Source organism: Pezoporus flaviventris, unplaced genomic scaffold (assembly GCF_033815535.1).
Source record: "Pezoporus flaviventris isolate CSIRO_AGI_PZ_B2104156 unplaced genomic scaffold, CSIRO_AGI_Pfla_v1 ptg000002l, whole genome shotgun sequence".
Classification (NCBI taxonomy): Eukaryota; Metazoa; Chordata; class Aves; order Psittaciformes; family Psittacidae; genus Pezoporus; species Pezoporus flaviventris.
Window position 1 is genome coordinate 89469252 of NW_026892550.1, and position 19284 is coordinate 89488535.

General features: G+C 42.8%; 1 protein-coding gene across 3 annotated transcripts; it reads right to left on the reverse strand.

Annotated features, from left to right (window-relative positions):
* Positions 1-460: 460 nt before the first annotated feature.
* Positions 461-18506, reverse strand: NFYB (nuclear transcription factor Y subunit beta). 3 transcript variants are annotated; one of them, XM_061445012.1, is made up of 7 exons: positions 18348-18506; positions 8874-8967; positions 8267-8397; positions 6231-6428; positions 4161-4239; positions 2360-2439; positions 461-2168 (listed from the first exon to the last, which is right to left on the reverse strand). In XM_061445012.1, exons 2-7 carry the CDS (start codon positions 8965-8967, stop codon positions 2136-2138), a joined length of 615 nt encoding a protein of 204 aa, XP_061300996.1. In that variant the 5' UTR covers positions 18348-18506; the 3' UTR covers positions 461-2135. The 3 variants fall into 3 exon arrangements, with proteins under 3 accessions (XP_061300996.1, XP_061300995.1, XP_061300994.1); XM_061445011.1 differs by having other exon boundaries at positions 18320-18459; XM_061445010.1 differs by lacking the exon at positions 18348-18506 and adding an exon at positions 16985-17110.
* Positions 18507-19284: the final 778 nt, after the last annotated feature.

Below are 19284 nucleotides of genomic sequence, written 5' to 3' on the forward strand. Positions count from 1 at the left end.
GACTATTATTTGTTTTGCCAGCACTACAGCACCCTGCAATCTTTATCAGGTGAATGGCTTCAGAGAGAGATCAATAGTTGTGCTATTACTTCTACATATGTGCTTTCAGGAAGTGAATGAGTTGGCTGCAGTTTTGTCCCTGAACCTCACAGGGCGAGAAGGAGAAGACAAAATTAAGTCAAAGCAGCATCAGCTCCTTTGCTCCCAGTCATGTGTAAGCCACAAACTCAAAACACTTCAGACTCACAGGAGATAGCACTCTGAAACATGCAGCTTGTTTCAAGCAAGTACAACGGGTGACCTCAGCCCCCTTTTCTGCACATCCAACCACCAAATCTCTCCTGGCTTCTCCTTAGCTGAGATCACAGCTTTTTTCCATTGCAAATCTGGGAGCATTGAGAACAGGGTATGATGGCCTGAAATAAACGGAATAGAATCATAGAATACAAACAGAAGGGGCTCATGTAGGGATGGTGTTATTCATTTTTACATTTAATGAATAAAAACTTCATTTGTTCAGTCATAGCTGCAGAAGAGTGACAGACTGCCACAAAACCCAAACATCTGTCCAGATTGCCACGGAATACACTGCATCACCTCCAGAGGCTCTGCCAGCATGATGCTGATTTGTAAGAGACACTGTTCAAATCTGCACATACATAAAACTGGCGTTTAGTAGAGAATTGGCTATTCCAGGCTTCCAGGACACCTTAGTTTAAGCTGTGTTTCCAATACAAAACTGTTACTTTAGAAAAGGAGAAAAAAAAAAAAAAAAAAGACATATCCAGCAAGAAATTAAATGGCAACAGATTCAAGGTGTGGTTGCTTAAATTAATGACAGATATGTGGATAGATATTATATTACATTTCAGTTCACTGCAAACAGTAAAAATATCAAAGGTCCCAAAATTCATTCTTAGTAAGATATATTACTAAAACCACTACCCTTATCCTACCAGGCTAAGACATTGCATCTAACAAAATTACCCTCCCGTGTATTAAAGAAACAGCAACGTTACCAAGAACAGCTCACTAAATATACAGAACTACACTACCTAGGTAGAGTTTATTGCAAAACCAGAAACCAGAAGTCTGTCTTCCATTTCGGATTTGTATCACTTGCTCAGGTTTCAGTCGCTCACACACACGCACGCAGCCTGTACACGGAAAGTCGCTAACACACTGGAGTTCCCACAGGCTCGCAAGAACCCTTAAAACATCTCAGTAAAAAGTTAAAATGAGATCTTTTACCACAAGGACTATAAAATCCCTCCCTCCCCCACTACCCCCTGAATTTCTAAAGTTCTGGATTCTAAAAACTATACATAAAAAAAGGAAAAGTTATTTCAGTAGCACAAAGACTACCTTAAATATATCAAATAAGTCTAAAGAGAGTTGATGCAACTGAAGAGAAAAGTAATAAATGAAGACCTGCATCACACATAGTGTTTTCATCAACACTGTTGATAAGCTCTAAGTCTCTAAATGTAGTAGAGCATTGGTTGGTTTTGATTTACTTTTAATTCTGAAGTTACATTAAAAAACAAAAACAAAACAAAAAGCAGTTGTGGCAATTCTGCACTCCTAGGCTCATGAGGAAAACGTCCCTTTCAAAATCTCAATAAATATGCCGACATGTAAAGTTAGTTGAGGTTGTCATGCAAGACAAGGTACATAACCAAGACTAACTCAATCTTTATAATAAAGGCAACTTGCATTCAAAAATGAACTTTACCCTTACAATTTTATTCAAAGGGTAAACATGAATTAACCCAGCTGTTTACCTGAATTACAAAAGTAACATGATTCAATATGAAAATAAGAAACTGTCTACAAATCTCTGACAGTAATAAATTGCAATATACAATGCATACAGGAGTTATACAGAGCAACAAACTCTTGTACAAAACAAAAATACTTTAATACCTTTAAAATCCAATTTTCTTTTTTTTTAAATCATCATGAAAAAGATTTGAGTCAGAACTCGCACCTCAATTAGTCAAGCTTCCGGTAGCTACATTACAGCTATTTAATATACAAAGAGATACATCTCTTCCAGTCATTAAACCTGCCTCTTCGTTAAGAGTTGCACAGCTTTTCTGTCTCATGTTCCCAGATACAAAGTTTTCTTCAGATCATGAGAACTGGATTTGTTGAACACCAGAGATCTAGAGAAAGAAAACGCAGGCTTACATTATTTTCTGAAACTGCATTGCTTGAGTTGTCACGGTGTTGGAATGTCATGACAGCCACCACGAAGGGACTAAATTAAATTAATTCGCATCTTTCAGAGGAGGGCAGCTGAATTAGCATTGGAATTTCAGCAGCAGAAGGGAGAGTAGAGGATGGGATACAGTACCTGTTGATATGATGTTGTGTAGACCATAACATTTTGCTGTTGGCCATCTGTAGTTATTAAGCCTGCTGGCAACTGGTTAGCTGAAAGAAAAAGCATTTTAAGAAAGTTAGATGGGAGCTTCAGGATATACAGTGACACAACAAGGGGGAAAGGCTTTAAACTGAAAGAAAGTAGGTTTAGGGTAGATATTAGGAAGAAGTTCTTCACTGTGAGGGTGGTAAAGCACTGGTACAGGCTGCCCAGAGAAGGTGTGGCTGCCCCGTCTGTGGCAGTGTTCAAGGCCAGGCTGGATGGGGCTTGGAGCAACCTGCTCTAGTGGAAGGATGTCCCTGCCCGTGGCAGGGGGTTGGACCTGGATGAGCTTTAAGGTGCCTTTCAACTCAAACCATTCTATGATTCTACAATGATTCACATAAGTGAATATGGATAAGACTTTTCTATTTGCATTGCCTCATCTTTTATCAGATGTTTGAAAAACTAAATCTTGTCAGTAGATACAATGTCCTGGGTTCAGCAGTAGCAGTCATTTTTCTCCTTCTCGGTAGCTGGTGCAGTGCTGTGTTTTGACTTTCGGCCTGGGAACAGAGCTGATAACAATGATGTTTTGGTTTGGCCAAGGACTTTGTGGGCCTCATGCTCTGCCAGGGAGGAGGGGAAGCCAGGAGGAAGCAGAGATAGGACACCTGACCCAAACTGACCAAAGAGGTATTCCATACCACAGCACGTCATGCCCAGGATGTAACTGGGAGTTACCTGGAAGGGCTGGGAGTCTGCGGGGTTGGAGGAGGCATCGGTCAGTGCTTGGTTGGGCTGGGGGGGGGCGAGTTATTGGTCAGCTGATGGTAAGGTGTTGTATTCTCTTGTTATTTCCTTTATCATTATTATTATTGATGGTAGCAACAGTGATTTGTGTTATACCTTAGTTACTAAACTGTTCTTATCTCAACCCGTGGGAGTTGCATTCTTCTTGATTCTCCTCTCTGTCCCTCCAGAAGTAGGGGGAGGAAAAGAAGGGGGGGAGTGAGTGAACGAGCCCTCTGGCTGGGCTTAAACCACGACATATGACTAGAGCTGCACATCCTAATTCTTGTATTGATTGGCTTCAAGATTTACCAGCTCATAGCATTTAAAACCCAAGGCAAAGACTACATCCAAGAATCCAGCATCAACAAAACCAACACAAAGTCCCATCATCTATCAGGCTTTCATTCACAGTATAAGAATTAAAACTACAGTGAGTGCATATGATGCTACTTGCCCTACACCTTTTATTTACCAGTCTGTGCAGTCTTTTGAATATAAGAAATACCGAGTGTTTTAGAATTATACAAAAATTACATTCTTCTCTGGCTCATTTATCAAAGACAAGCTCAAGTCATGGAGTTTTTTTACTCCCCTCCCCCAGCAGTCTTGCAAGTAGAACAAATGTGGCTTAAATATGTAGCTACTAGAGGTGGGGAGTTGGGGGAGTTTGCACCTTTCACTATAACCTGTATTTAAGTGTAGAGAAAAATACTAGCACTAACATATGCACTTATCTTCCACAGTTGACATTAGCTTTTGCTAGAGTGGCATCACTTATCACTATAGCTCCTCATTCTGACCACAAATTCTATTGATTTGGAGGGGTTTATGTTAGCACATGTTAGCTTTCAGACATCTCAAATGAAAATCTCAGCAGATCAAAGGTGTAACGTGTGGGATGTCCAGGATGGATTTCTCAGGTAAGAATTCTGATGTCTAAAGGGACTGTTGTTTTTATAAAAGATGTAGTAGTAATATAATAAAAAGTATTACTTACTAAATGCTTCCTCCGTGAGCTCCTCACTTAGACCGTCCCCAGCTGTAACTGTTCCAATTCCCTTTTCTCCTTTCATTGCCTGGAGGGGGGGGGGGGGGGGGGGGGGGAGGATAGTAAAAGAGAGTTTGTGTTAGAGTACAGTTGGATTGAGATTGTTTTCAAACCCCAAGAGATCTAGCCAAGGTTTTGAACTTGCAGAGGAGTCACTGTGCAGTAGCTGGAGTTTGAAATCCAAGACCTGTGAAACGCTATGAGATTTAAGAACAGGCATAAAACAAGGATGTATGAAGGGTGTTTTTCATCTTAGCCATAATCCTAAGAAACAGGAACTCTGCAAACTAGGATTGTGTAGATTCTAAGAAAGGCTTTCACCTTCTAAGGAAGGTCAAATATCTGCAGTAGTCCAGAAGGAGCCGTTAGGAACATTGACAAATCACAGAATCTCAGTACTAATGAGAACGTGCAACACTTGCTTACCAGCCACGTGCAAGAGCCATCATCATACAACTAACAGTTGGCATTTAAAACCAAGATACTGGATTTCTTTTCCCACATCAAGGACTACAGCCAGAAAAGATATCAGCACAGAAAGCCAAAGCTTCCAGTCATCTGCATGCAGTTTTACAAGTATGAAGTTTGATGCTCTGCTAATTATGTAAGAACACCCAAGAAAATAATACAAGCATAAGAAGTATTCTCTGAAACTGTTTGATGCAGACTAAATACTACAAATCAGAAATACTTCACTATATATGGTACCCTGAAGACAGAACTAGCTGGAATGGAGGTTTAAAACTGATGAGCAAAACCATCCAATCCATCCATCCATTTAAATCCCAATCCCACCACTCTGCCACTACGGCATATTTATCTGCAAAAATGGTCACTTACAGGCCCACTTCAGGCTTCTCCAGAAGTACTGAAACTAGTCAGGCACTCCTTTACATTTTTAAGGAAAGCACATAGAGCACTTCAATGTCACGTGCAACTGCCATACAGAACTGGAAAAGGACAGCACAAGGCAGTACTTCCAACTTAGAGATTACACCTGCTGTTAGCCAGTTATCACAGCAGATGACTTCCTGGGAAAGGGGAAGCTTCAAGTGCTATCAGCAAATTAATCATCATTAATGAGTCTGACACCATTAATTAAACAACTTCAGTTTACAGAACAAAGTCTGAAGAGCATCTCTATCTACAACACTGCCAATTGAGACATGCCTGCTTCACTCATGCCAGTAGAGCCAAGCAGCCATACCAGAAAAGTGATCCACATTAAAAACAAAATTAATAGAATCATAGAACACTTGCTTTAATTTTTACCCACCCCCCCCAAATTATTTTTTTTTAATATCTGAACAACATCTTCAATCAGGACTATGAGGAAGAGAGGTCACTGGATAAAAATACCCTTGATTTGTTTGGTTAAATCTGATATTCTGAGATAGACCACCACCAGAGTGGAGGAGCAAGTAAGCAATTCTCTTTGGTCTCCAGACAGGAGGTGAGGGGTGGAGGGCAAACCAGAACAAAAAACCCAACCAGAAGCAACTTCTTTTTGAAGAAGTTTAAAATGCTAAAAGGGGAGGCGTGGGGGGGAAGTCACTTTCTGCTAGAGACAGAGAGGTTTCCATGTGAATCATTATTCCAACATGAGAAAAACTGCTTTTTCTTTTGCATATCTGAAGCCTAGACAAAGCCCAGACAAACACCAGGCATTAGCCTAGCTCCTCAGAGAATGCTGTCTAGAACAATTTTATTGATTGAACCCGAAGATTGAATTAAGTACTCTAAATAGTCACCTTTAAAGAGTGATTTACTACCAGCAATATATTAGAGCATTTATTCAGTTGAAAGCTTTAGAACTTTGAATCTGGAAGTCTAATAAAAATGCTTACTTACCCCTTTTTCTCTATATATCCTCTGGAATGCTTTTAAACATTACATTAGTCCTTGACAATAGCTGTGAGACATTATACAAGTTAACCATTATACTATTACAATGACAAGGAGCTAATGATAAACACAACCAGGTTAAATAAATGAGGAAATACTGAAGTATATACCAACCTCTCTGAATTTTTGGAGGTATAATTTCAAAGGTTCAACATAGCTGTCAAACCCCAAGGTAGACATGGCAAAGAGAATATCCTCTCCATTGATGGTCTTTCTTTTCTCTTGGTGACACCTCTCACTTGCTTCTGATGTTATAAAGCTGATGAATTCACTTACACACTCTTGCACGCATTCCTTTGCATCCTTAGCAATCTAGTAAGGAAACAGTATCATAAAATGATTAATCAAGATGCAAGAAAATTTATTAAAAAAGCAAAATGCAAAGAATACACTAGATAATAAGGGAAACATCCCCAAACCTGATGGCTATACCCATTTAGGCAACACCTGCATGTGAGGGAACCACTGGATGTCATCACTGCCCTATGTAAGCAGAGCTGCAACATGAAGTTTTACTATTTCAAGCAGCATGGCCAACTCCCAGGGTCTCCCGAAGTTGTATCTGTACAAGCTTTTACACATAGATGCACCTCAGTATTGCTTACCTACACGTTGTCTTTAAACCTGTTCATTACAATGCCATAGCCCACTTCCATCTTCCCTTTAATAGGCCCACCAGTTCCAACCAACCCCTCTGCAGTATAACCCACAAATTCGGCAACAACAAGTATTTGTATCCTGACCAGACTCAAGGACTAGAATATATGCCTAGCAGCAAGCCTCTGTAATGCTTTAATATTCTGGTATAATTTTTCCAAATGAGAATTCAAATGAAGAAACACATATGGTCCTGGCAGGAATGAAATAAGTAAATTTGATTATGGTTTTCAGCTGGAAAAAATTAATTTACCCAACTTTAAATAACAGCAAGCATTACTCATGATTATTTGGGAAGCTGACAGGAGGCAACTGAAAGATTAGAATAATTAAGATTCTTATTCTTTACATGAGAAAAACCTGTTTGTATTTAAAAAAAAAAACGAAGCAGTAATCATATGTAGAATCTTCACTAGTTCTTCTGATATTTTCAGACACATAGGGTGAGATTTTCATAAGTATTTATCAGCCAGCAGCTTCCCTTGCAGTTTTTGACAAAACCCTCCTTGATTTTGAGAAAGCTCGACATCCCATATGCTAAATTCTTGAGAAAAATCTCATCTTGATCACTAAAAATTTATGACAATATGGACTGGGGAAGAGATTTTCACAGCAAAGATATAAATGGAACATGCAGATCTCCAGAGAGCCCTGAACACTAAGAAAGTACAAGCAGATGCAAGTAAATTATGTCTTGCTTCTATTTAGAGTGATCTCAAAAAAAAGAAAAAAAAAACCAAAAAACAGCTTTAGCTAGAGGAAATGTTACTGGGGCAGGAATTGTATTGGAATACAATAGGGAAACAGCAAGTAACAGGAGCCCTGCAAAGGTTTCAGATAAACAGGTAGAACAGTCAAACGCTTATACAATCACCAGCTCAACAGAATGGATTAAAAAGCCTATTCTTAGTAGTAGGAAATATAAAACAAGTCCTTCAGTATCTGGCCTTATGTTCTACATTGTATAAGGCAGACTTCTTAAGTCATTTTGGCATTTGGATATATGTGAAGATTTGGGTGATGAAAGACTAACCATTCTCTTTTCTTCAGGATGAGGACTGGTTTTTTTCCGGTTCACTGGAAAAGTGAACCGAATGGTTCATTTATTCCAAATGTTACGCATCTCAATAAATGCGGATTAAATTTCATAAGAGATAAGTACATAGAAAATACTCTTATTGATACAGGATGGTCACCAAGTCTGACCCATTATGACAATTTCAGAGAATACATCTTAGAAAAAGAAAGCCCTTGAAAGTGCTATCAAGAACACTGTTCTGATTAATTACTGCAGTTACTAAAAGCTTTCAGAAACCTAAGAAAAATGGACTTGGTCTCAATCACCTCCTGCTCAGATTTTTGTTTTCTTTTGTAAGGCTTTTCTCCAATAAACCAGGATCATTTGGAAAAATATACTGTTTTACCAGCTCAAGTTCAGGTAGAGGAAGGAATAAAATTCATTAATATGCTTTCTTTACAGACAAGGGTATTACCTTTCCTGTCTGAGGTATGGCATTTTTCATTATCCTTGCCACATTTGCAATTGGAAGATATATATCTTGTTCTCTGAAACTCTCTTTTGAGCCATTTGTATCTTCATGATCATTCATGCTGTCCTCTGGGTCTAATGAAATAAAGAAAAGTTAGCAGAAATTGTAGTTGACAGAGAGCAAGCAATAATTAAGTCAGTTTAAAATCTTACACTGAAGGATGAAGACCTTTGAAAGCACAGTGTATTAGCATTGTAGAAATAGTTTTAAAAATAGATGGAACACCACGGTACCTTCATGGTTGTTCCATATCATCTTTAGCACATTATGCACAGAAGTACACACGGCTGAACACCAAACATTCTCAATGTTATGTCTAAATAGAAATTGTTCCCTAGAACAGATTTTTTTTTTATCATGACCTCAAAGGACTGTGTCAACACTGAAAAATCCAACCCCCACTTTTAGACTGCAGAAAAATTGCTTTATACAGTGAGGCATAAAGAATACAATTGCAAATTCTTAGCTTGAGAGGATAGACTATAAGAACTAGAAGCATATATATATACACACACACAGAAATAGCAGTGTTTACTGTAACATTTCTTACCATCATGAGGCTGTATCACATAGTGACTGCCACCAATGTAATCTCCAGTAATTCCTAACTGAGAAGCATCCGTTGTGGAGCTATCACCATCCATCTACAAACAGAAGAAACCAACCTTTCAGGTATGTTTGTTACATCAATAAGTGCAGCTATTGCTTAAAAAACAGCACTCTAATCAACACAGAATTATAAGACTAATTAACACAAAGCATAAATATTTTGTCATTTGAGAACAGTATCCCCTCTCTCACTACAAAGCTTTACTGACAGTGGAAATGGTGAAACTGTTTTGTGATGCTTCCCAAAAATTCAGCCATGCACAGAAACATTTGGTTCATGCAATCTTCTGTTGTTCCTACGACAGTCACATGAACAGGTTCAGGCAAGTTTCTCCAAGCAACCCTAAAAACCTACATGAGCCCACTGTTCACTGAATGCTTTACCTACAATTATTACAGACTGCATCCTTCACTCACCATTGCCCTCCACTCAAAACACCTTTTGTCAAGCCCACTAACAACCTTATACTAGCCAGACCTGTATCCACATCCTCACTCTCCTCAGGCACTAGCCACTCCTAGACACCTTCTGAGTTGTGTTTTCCTTTGCTTTCTTTGGTCCCACCCTGCCCTGCTCCTCTGGGCATCCTCCAGTGCTCCTCTCACAATGTTCTGACATAATGGCCAATAAGTATTTTCTTTCAGGCTTTAGAGACAGGGTCAAAGTAATTTCAATGGCAGGAGAAAGAGGGAAGCCAAAATAGCCAGTACTTCCCTACCCCCTTAGAGACCTTTTGTGCTGGGAGGCACCAAACATGTTTCAGCTAGAGAGGTCCCAGAGAAGCTCACCTACCCCCTTTCAAATAGGACAAAACTAGCAAAACCAGCAGGGGTTTGCTGGTTAAGCATCAACGTTTTCTAGGATATCTACTTTGTGATGAAGTAGAGGTCTCCAAACGGGCTGTGGCTCAGAGGCTCCTCAGCAGCCTCGAAACACTTAGAGACATCACATGTATTGCACTTTCTCATTCTGAGGAGGTAAAAGACATGAAGATGCCTCCCACCGTCCTTGGAAGTTCACACCTCTTCAGTGAGTACATCCCATAGCATCAATCCAACACATCAATGCCTTTGGCATCCGCGTTTTGCCACCATACACAACACGCAGATAGATACACATGCATTCTTGTAAAAGCAAGTACTTCAGCCCATGTAATGTGCTACCATATGAAAGTCTCTTCTTTTACAAAAAGTAACAGATTTCACTAAACGCTATCAGCAGGTAGAAAACTTAGACCTATAAAAATCATGGCAGACAATATTTCCGCTTTCCAAGAGGCTATGTTAGCAGTGCTAATGCAAGCCTGAATTCAAGCCTCCAGCCTTTTAAAACTTTCGGACAATGCTCTTTTCTCCAGTCGCAGGTGTCTTGAGAATTAGTGTATTAAAAATAAACTTTTGCAGAACATTTAGCTCCCATGCTTTTTTTTTTTTCCACGAGGTGGCATCTTGGCAGTTGTGCAGTCATGTGTAAATGCTTCTTTTGGAGAAAAGGAATACTGCAAAAATGAGTGAGGCAGAAAGGGTCCCCAGCACATACAAACTCTTCCAACACTGGGGCATAAATACAAAGATATTCTTGAATGCATTTAGATACGCAGCACCAGATTCACCTTTGCCCTAAATTTTCTTGCCTAGGTTTACCACCAAACAATTCCACGAGCATATGCTTATCTACCTGTTGGCTAGCAAATCACCTCTTCCATTCCCATCCTACACTTCATACAGTTCTGTCTCTGGACCAGCCCTTCCCATCCTTCCCTCTTCCCACTCCAGCTGTTCCTGACAAGGGCAGCCTGCCTCATTGACAAGCTGCAATCACAGCCCCACGGGAGGCAGAACCCCACTCCATTCACTCCTTGACCTACACCAGCGGTGCAGGTACCCTGGTGTCTTGGTAAAGCAACCTCTGCCCAAAGGGTCACATGGTCACTGCCAGCCGGACCATGCAGCTCGCTTCTTTCCACAACCATTAGCCTCAAGAGCGAATGGGATCAAGAGAGAAAGGGAGGAAGGGAAAAACAATCTCATGCTATTTTTATACCTACACAGAAATATGAGCAATTTAACCTCTCTCTACTCTGCACTTTGTCTGTGGCCACAGGGTTGGGTTTTGCTTTCAAACCCTCAGGCAACACCCAGCGCTACACATCTGCGGCTACATGGCCACAGATGCACAAGTAACCTGAGCACGGCTCACATCATTCAGAGCAATACTACAACAGCTGGAGATAGCCCTAGGAGCTACTTAAGAGAAAGGAAAACCTCTTCCACATCTGCCACCTCTTCATCATACAAATTATTATGCACACAGTGCTTTTTTTAACATCACTTCTGGTCCCTTTTGATGGGTTTTTGTAAATCAGTTTCACTTCTTCCAGAGCAGCTCTGTCCAAAGGAAGGGGAATGTTTCACACATGTACCAATTTTCACATAAATTTGCTGCCTGCATTTTGCACTCTTTGTTGGGCGATCTAACTTTGATTTTCAATTTTCCAAAGGGTCTGCAGTTTGCTTACTCAGCTCACTGTAATGACAAGGATATCAAAATTCTGCATGTCAAGATCACCCAAACTGACATCACTCACCACTAAGAGTTGTATCTCTCTTTCCCTTTTGAAGCAATTAACATTCTGCAGCCTGATAAATCCCAAAATCAAGTTAGGATTTTCTGGCATTCTTGTTCTCAGTCTCAGCTGTCTGATCCCTACTAGAATTTAACTTGGAATTAGGGTCTCCTCCAACTGTGTTAAATTTACTCAGCCACAGTACTATTTTAAATGCCTTAAGGTTTCTTCCCCTCTCCTTTTTCAGTCTCCTATGGAACCTTATCTTCCAAAATGTTTTCTTTCTCCAGGATTCCAATATTCTTCTTCAATTTCTGCAGTGATGTGATAATTCACTGGTTTCTGCTCACCCATTCTGCAGGCTACCCCATCTGAATCTTTATTGCCAAGACCCAGCAGCATTACTGAAGAAACCGTCTTGCTTTCATTAGCCCAGCTCACCTTCAAAAGACATTTCCTGCTCCAATCCCTTTTAAACCTCTGCTGCATCTGTAGACAGTTTTGGCCATATTAGACTGATGTATCCTCAAGGTATTATATTTGCTTTTATCCTTTTCTGTGTGCACATTTCCAAGTCTGCCTACAGCATGTGTTATTTCACAATTAGTGAGAATTTGAGTGGAATCTTATTGTGAATTAAAAGAGTGATGAGCAAAATCAATAGGAAAAGGACTGCAAAAGAAAAAGGCAGATCTGTCTCAGATTAAAAAAAAAACAACAACCACCAGGCACTGACAGCTTGACATCAACTGAAATAAATTCTATGTGTATTACTTTAAGAAAGACTTTTAACTGCCAGAACAACCTTGGGACAGAGGATTACAGTGTAACACCTTTCTGCATAATGCTTAACATAACCCAGTCCTAATCCAGGATCACAGGATAATTCAGGTTAAAAGGGGCCTCGGGAGATCTCTCGTCCAACCCCTGCTCAAAGCAGGGCCAGATCCCAGCAGGCTCCTAAGGGCTTTATCCAGCCCTGAAGATCTTCACAGACAGAGCCTGCCCAACCATACTGCAAGCCCCCTTCCACAGCTTGGCTGGCCTCATGGTGAGGAAAGGAGTGGCATTTTATACACAACACTGCAATCCAAATAAGTTTTATTGAAGAACTTCAGTCAGATTTGTCATGTACACCTAGGCATCTGAACATAGCAACTGTAATTAATATACCACCTAGTCAGCCTACTAGTATTTCTTTGAGCCTGATGGATGACACAAACACGAGCCTGCTGAAAACTGTGGTGGCTGCCATCCTACTCATCTCATAATGACCAGTTACACATTCAAGTATTATGGTTTTAATTTTACATGTTCAAAACTCAAGCTAATCACCACATACCTGACTGTCAGCTCAGCTGGCCTGTAATACATACAACACAATGCTCAGAAAATGAGAAAACACTGCTCTTGATAGACTGTTACCAATTAATCCACCACTTTAAAAAAACAAAAAGCTCTGAAACAAACGAAACTTGCAGTGTCCCTGAAGCGAGTTAAAAAAATGCAGCAGTACAATGTAGCATAGAAACAACACCAAGCCTACAGTCACTGGGAAAGTGAAGGACAACAACTCTTAAGCTAGCGTATTTAGTAGGAAGAGCTACTTCTTTGGACAGAATTAGATGCTAAATTTCATGAACAGAGTCCTTGGAGATATAATCCTACAGGGTTCAGATGGGCAAGAAATCTCAGATTTTGCTTTAGCCCCTGGAGTACCTATTTGCAGATTCTATGTCCCACTCACACAGCAGCTTCAGCATGCAGACACTGCAATCTCTTTTAATCAAGACAGCATCTCCTACAAATGTGCAGCGACCGAATCACACGAGGAAGAGGTCTTCCAACACGTTGGTCTAGTAGCACGTACTACACATTTATCTGCAAGAAGCGCTTACTGCATGTTGTACGTTACCCTCAAGACTTTAGGGCTAGGAAAACACTCAAGCTCTCATCCATGCATATGCTGACTGAATCAAGATTGAGTGCTAAGCATACCAGAAGTGACAATAGGTTACTCTCTAAAGTGACCATGACACCATCTGATTTTTTACCAAAAATGAGGGAGAGAAACCAAATAAGCACAGAAAACTCAACTCAAATATTCCATAATAAGCATCCAAATTCAGAGCAGCAGCACAAAGTTATCTGGTAGTAACTTTTTGTTTGTTTGTGGGTTTGTTTGTTTGTTGTTGGTTTGGGATTTGTTTTGTTTGTGTATCTCTAATGAAAAAGAATAGTGCTAGGAATATACAAATTGATGGATCCAGGGAAATTAACCTGAGAAATATGTTAAAATAGAAACCTTTCAGATCAAGGGCATGAAAGAACTTTCAGCACTAAGATGCAAGTGAATGAACGTACAGCTTTACACGGACATCTGGTAGAAAAATTTCTGGAGGATGCTTAAAAAAAAAAGAAAGATGCTCCTGTCTGCTACCCACAACCCAGTCTGTTCCTAGAACACATCGATACTGAATTAATAAAACCTCAGTATCTCAAAGTAAATCTTGCAGCCTGTTTAATCTGAGGACCTCTCTTGAAAGAGCAGTATCAGTAGCCCAGCTAAATGACAACCAAAGAACATAACCCCAGACCTGCCAGCACTGAGGAGAGAAAGGGTCAGTAAAAAGGGCAGTAATAGAATCAAAGATTGTGTCTTCAGAGTGAGGAATTTATTTTGCAACGATTTGCAAAACTGATCTCCCAAGTGCAACTAAAAGCCTTGTGTGATTTAAGTACTTCACACATTATTTATCCATCCTATTTCCCAAAATTGCTACCCAGCAAGAGGGACTGCCGAAAATTCCATGCAATTATCTGAAGCACTTGGTACACTTTCCATACAGCTGTCCCTTCCACAGAAGGAAGGAGAGAAATATAGCTGTAGGTAGTAACATCAGTCATCGTAGATTAATTTTTCTACCACATCTTATTACGAGATGTAAAGCAGTAGGTAACAGTAGAAACAAAGTTTTATTTGGGCTTTCTGCACCCTCACTTGCTGTTCCTAAACACAAATAGAGAATTTTCTATTTGAAAAAAATAATGTCTATCTCCCTCAATGTTCAATGACTTCTGGAGAACCTAATTTCCCACTAAATTCTCACCTGGAAGTAAAGCAGTGTCTCCTGCAGCAAGAAACACTGACTGGTAAACGTACTCATGGGACATCATTCCAGCAGATGGAACATACTGAAGTTAAATAGCCACGTTAAAACCCCTCAGCACATGCCTAGAACACAGGGGCTGCACTGTCCCTCTCCATTTCAGACTCATCTCGGCGTGTCTTCAGTGTATTCCCCCACAGCAGAATAGCATTAGGAGAAGCAGACTGAGGCTGAGAGGACCTGACAGCACCACTAAGGCTCATTACCACCTAGGCTGTACCAGGCTCCTTCCTCCCCCTGGACCACAAGAAGAAAACCTTTCCTTTATGAAGTCTGAACAGGGCCTTTTCACCTTTCCAGTATTTTAAACTTTCTGGCTCATCTTACAAGCCCTGAAGTCACCAGCCACAAGCTTCCTCCACGTGGATCCAGCTGTGCTAGAGCATGTGGTGTCTCCTTACCAGGCTAACTGTTCACAAGCATGGTTAGCTGCAATTTACATGGGTGGACTAACAACGCATATATTTTTACATCAAGTAGGAGTAGATCAGTGATACAGAGCAGGCAGGAGAAACTTGAGTTTCCATGCCTTCTCTTTCTTGGCAGTAATATAAACCGGAGGTAAAAAACTGAGATGAACAGAGAAATTTTGTTGCTTTTGCAGAAGCTGGAAGAGGACAGCAGTGCTGAACAGGCTGCACCAGCACCTCCACCCTCCTGCAACTCTGAAAACCCCATATTACCTTTCCATGTTCAGTTTTTTATGCTTTTTTTTTTCTGTGAAGAACTGAAACTTAGCTGTTTAATTATTAAAACAGCAGTCCATAAATCCTGCCTTTCTTCTGCAAGTTGGATAACATCAGTAAGTTGGTTATGGTTTTCCTTCACTGTGGTAGTATATCAAATAGGTGAAGCTTATTGCTCTCAAGCAACAGGGCAAGTAAGAGTTATACAAAACTAGTCCAGACCAGGCCAGTATTTTCAGTCAGCATTATCAAATCTGCTGACACTTTATTTTATTCTACCAATGTTATTTACACATGTTGTTTAGTATTCGATATTTGGAGTCACATTTCTATTTTTTACAAGCATCCTGCCACTAAAACACCCATTTCCAAATACATGTTTTTCTAAAGTAATATTGCAAAAATCACTACTGAAGACAAGTTTCTTTCTAAGCAAAATTTTAAAGGTGAAGTGACATTAGAAATTTGCACCTGAAGCACTGAAGAGCCCTACAAGCCTTTTTAAAATGTTAAAAAGGCAATATAACTGACTTCAAGCTTCACAGTATTTAATGTTTCATATCTGCACAGTATCTTGAACAATCTTTTTCATCTCATTTCTGTACACTGCTGCCTTCATGCAATTATTATCACAAATAAGAGATAATCTATTAAACTTTGAACTGCCTTAATTATCAAATATTAAAGTCTAAGCAGTAATACCCAATATTCTTGATTTTTCAAATATAATTTCATAGCTGTAAATGTTATCAGCCAAGACCATATATATTACCCGCCCAATGCAAAGCACAGGCTGCTCATGCAGACCTCATAAATAATGATTCAGATTAAACTATCTTGGGTCCCCAAGAGACTTACAGATGGGTTCCCCCTTAACTTTGTAACTGTCATGCCACATAGTCATATAGGCTGCATAAGCAAAGACAGAAAGTAATCACTGAGCTTATTGTTTAGGAACATTATGCTAATGATTATGCATAAACACTGTTTCTTCATTCCTACAAGCCAATTAAACCCAGACTGCAAATAATGCCCAAAGCAGCTCCTTCCATTTTGCTTTTCACTATTTTGCCTGAGTGTCTTTTGAAAAAGCTGCAATTACTTTTTTTTTTTAATTGGCAATAACTTCCATCTACCAGCAACACAGGCAAAGGTTACTACACGCAAGACAGCCCATTCAAGGACTGAAATCCAGACTTCTACATCCCTCACTGCCTAGAAACAATCAGGCCATTATTATCAATTATTTTGCCTGCATAAAAATCAATCCAAGCATACTGGGGAGCTTTTACATGACAGTTCTTTGCAGAACAAATCCTCTTGGTTAAACCTCAAAGAAGTTGGTAAAGCTAAAAATTGACTGATTTTCTACTGCTGTAGTACCTAGGAAGGCTTCTTTAACCAGTGTATCTTAATAACTGCAGAAACATTACTAGAATACATCTGGGTGGGGGTAATTTTCCAATATGATTTTCTGTGAGTAACCTACCTAACTCTCTTTACAATCACCAACTACGTAATTTCTGGATGGAGCAGGGGCTGGCACACACAGGCATGGCCAACACCACTTGCCAAACACACAACAGTTGTGTAGACATTGCAAGTAGCAGAGTCCCATCACTCTCCTACCTGCCATGTGTGCTACAGGACAAGTCATCGATGCTGCTCGGCTGTGCCAACCGATCGATCTCACTTCCTGATTTCATGTCCTTCAATGATGCAACAGCAGCCAGCACAGGGGCATGAGGGGGAACCCCCTTAGCTACACGAATCTTCCTTGCACCTAGCTCGACTATGTTCGATGGAAACCTCATCTATCACGATCCCTTCTTTCCAGAAAGAGCAAACCAAAGCGTCCCCAGTTCAGCAACTTTATTGTTAATCACTTTTGCCGTGATTTCCGTGCAGAAGGTAGCAGCCTTTGGCTCCGGTGGGATGCAGAGGCTACACACCTGTACCTGCCTGCTGTGGGAGCCTTCTGCCGGAGCCCTGCTGCAGACCTCCGTTTGGTATTCCCCCGCCCCGGGGCGCCGTGCCTGGTCCGGGCTGCCCGCACAAACACCCGGCTGCTCTCACCACATCCCGGGGCCTGGCCCCACGCTCCCTACCGCTGCGAAACACCGCCAGACCTTCCAACCCCATCTCGGTCCCAACGACAGCGGCGGAGCTGGCTAGCTCTCTGCCCGCTGCACGGCTCCCGGCTCTGCGAGGGGCCGTAGGCGTGGTGGGGGCCCGGGCCCCCACTCCCGCGGCCGAAGGGAGGGGGCTCAGCGGGCTGCGGCGCCGGCCGGGGAAAAACAAAAGAGAGCGGAGCCCCCTCCGCCTGCGGGCGGCGAGGCACGGCTACCACAAAGCCGCCCCCCGCCCCGCCCGCCATGCCGCCGCGGAGGGGCTCCAGGGCAGACCGAACACGGCCAGCGGGCCGGAGAGAAACCGCCGTTAAAGGGTCACGGCGACCGCAAGACCGGCCCGGCGGAAAACCGTGTGCCCCGCGCCTGCCTCGCCGCGACCTCAGCGAGCGGTTAGGGGCGCCGGCAGCCTCGCTTGGCCCCACACCGGCGGCCGTACACCAACCGCGGGGCAGCCGCGCTCCCGTCCCCGCCTCCAACCCCCCCCCTCCTCCCCGCGCCTAGGCCACAAAATGGAGCCGGAGCGAGGGGGGCACCTCCTCGCACCCGGCCCCGCGGAGAAAAGGGAACCCCGACGGGGATAACCGCCGCGCCGGCTCTGCCCCGACCCCCGCGCTACGACCGCCTCCGCGCCCGCTCCGCCGCCTCCCCCGTCCGCTCCTTCGTCCGGGCGGCCCCCGAGCCTCCGGTCGCACAAAGAGGCGAGCGGGCGGTGGCGGGTCCCGGGGGCTGCCGCCCCCCACTTCCTGGTCCCCGCGGCGGCGGCGCGGCGGCAGCGCCGGAGCCCGGGGAGGGAGACGGACATTTCATTCGAGCCTGCAGTGGAACCGGTTACCAATCATTGGCCGGAGCCAGGCACAAACCTCCAGTGCGGCCCTGGTTGGCTCCCTCCGCAAATCGGCTGTTTGGTTGGACAGAAAATGGCTGCGAAGGAACCAGTCCCAGCGCGGAGCACCGCTTCCCGCAGCCCGGCTGCCCTCCCTCCGCGCCGCCTCCCCGACACGCGCGCCGGCTCTTCCCCCCAGCGCGCTCCCTCCCTCCCGACGGCTGTGGCGTGGCCCGGCCCTGCCAGCCAGCCAGCCTTTATGCGGACGGAGGTGCCGGGCTTGGGGGTGGTAGCGCTGACGCCTCCTCCGTGGACCGGCTGAGGTAAAACCGGCTGTTCCCCGCTAAAGGGTGTAGGGTTGTTACTGCTGCTGTTGCTGTAGTGAGGTTGCTGACCAGGTGCAGCTCTTTCCCTATGGTAAAGGACACTGTAGGAGGTGGGGAACGCGGGTGAGCGTGGCCCTCCAGGCTGTGCCCAGCTGGCTTTTCCGCTTCTCCCCCATCACTTAATCGGCAGTCAGTATAGCAGGCACTTTCTTTAGAGGATAAAGAGCTTCCTCAGCTCTGTTCAGAGCACGACTACACCTGTGTCTAGGCTCATCAGTTGAGAGGAAAACAAGTTACATCCCCCAGTGCCTTGTAGGACTTACAGACTGGCAAAATATGATGAATAAGAGGAGGTCAATGGAGGAGGATGGCCCATGGGACCTAGGCCCCAAGCAGCAACAGAACCTTGGGTGAGAGGATCTGCGATTCAGTGTTACCTCTTCCCTCTACAGAAATAAAATCTCACTACAAACCTGGAAGGATTATTTCCCCCTGGTGATAGAGGGCCTAAAGTGCATGTTTCCCTTCTGCTTTTAGGCTTTGTTCTGAAGAAATACAGGCTGCTGGGTGAAGATGAGAGTTGGACTGACTTCTCCACCAAGGTCTATAAACCTCCTTGATGAAGCATTTTTATGAAACACGTCGTAA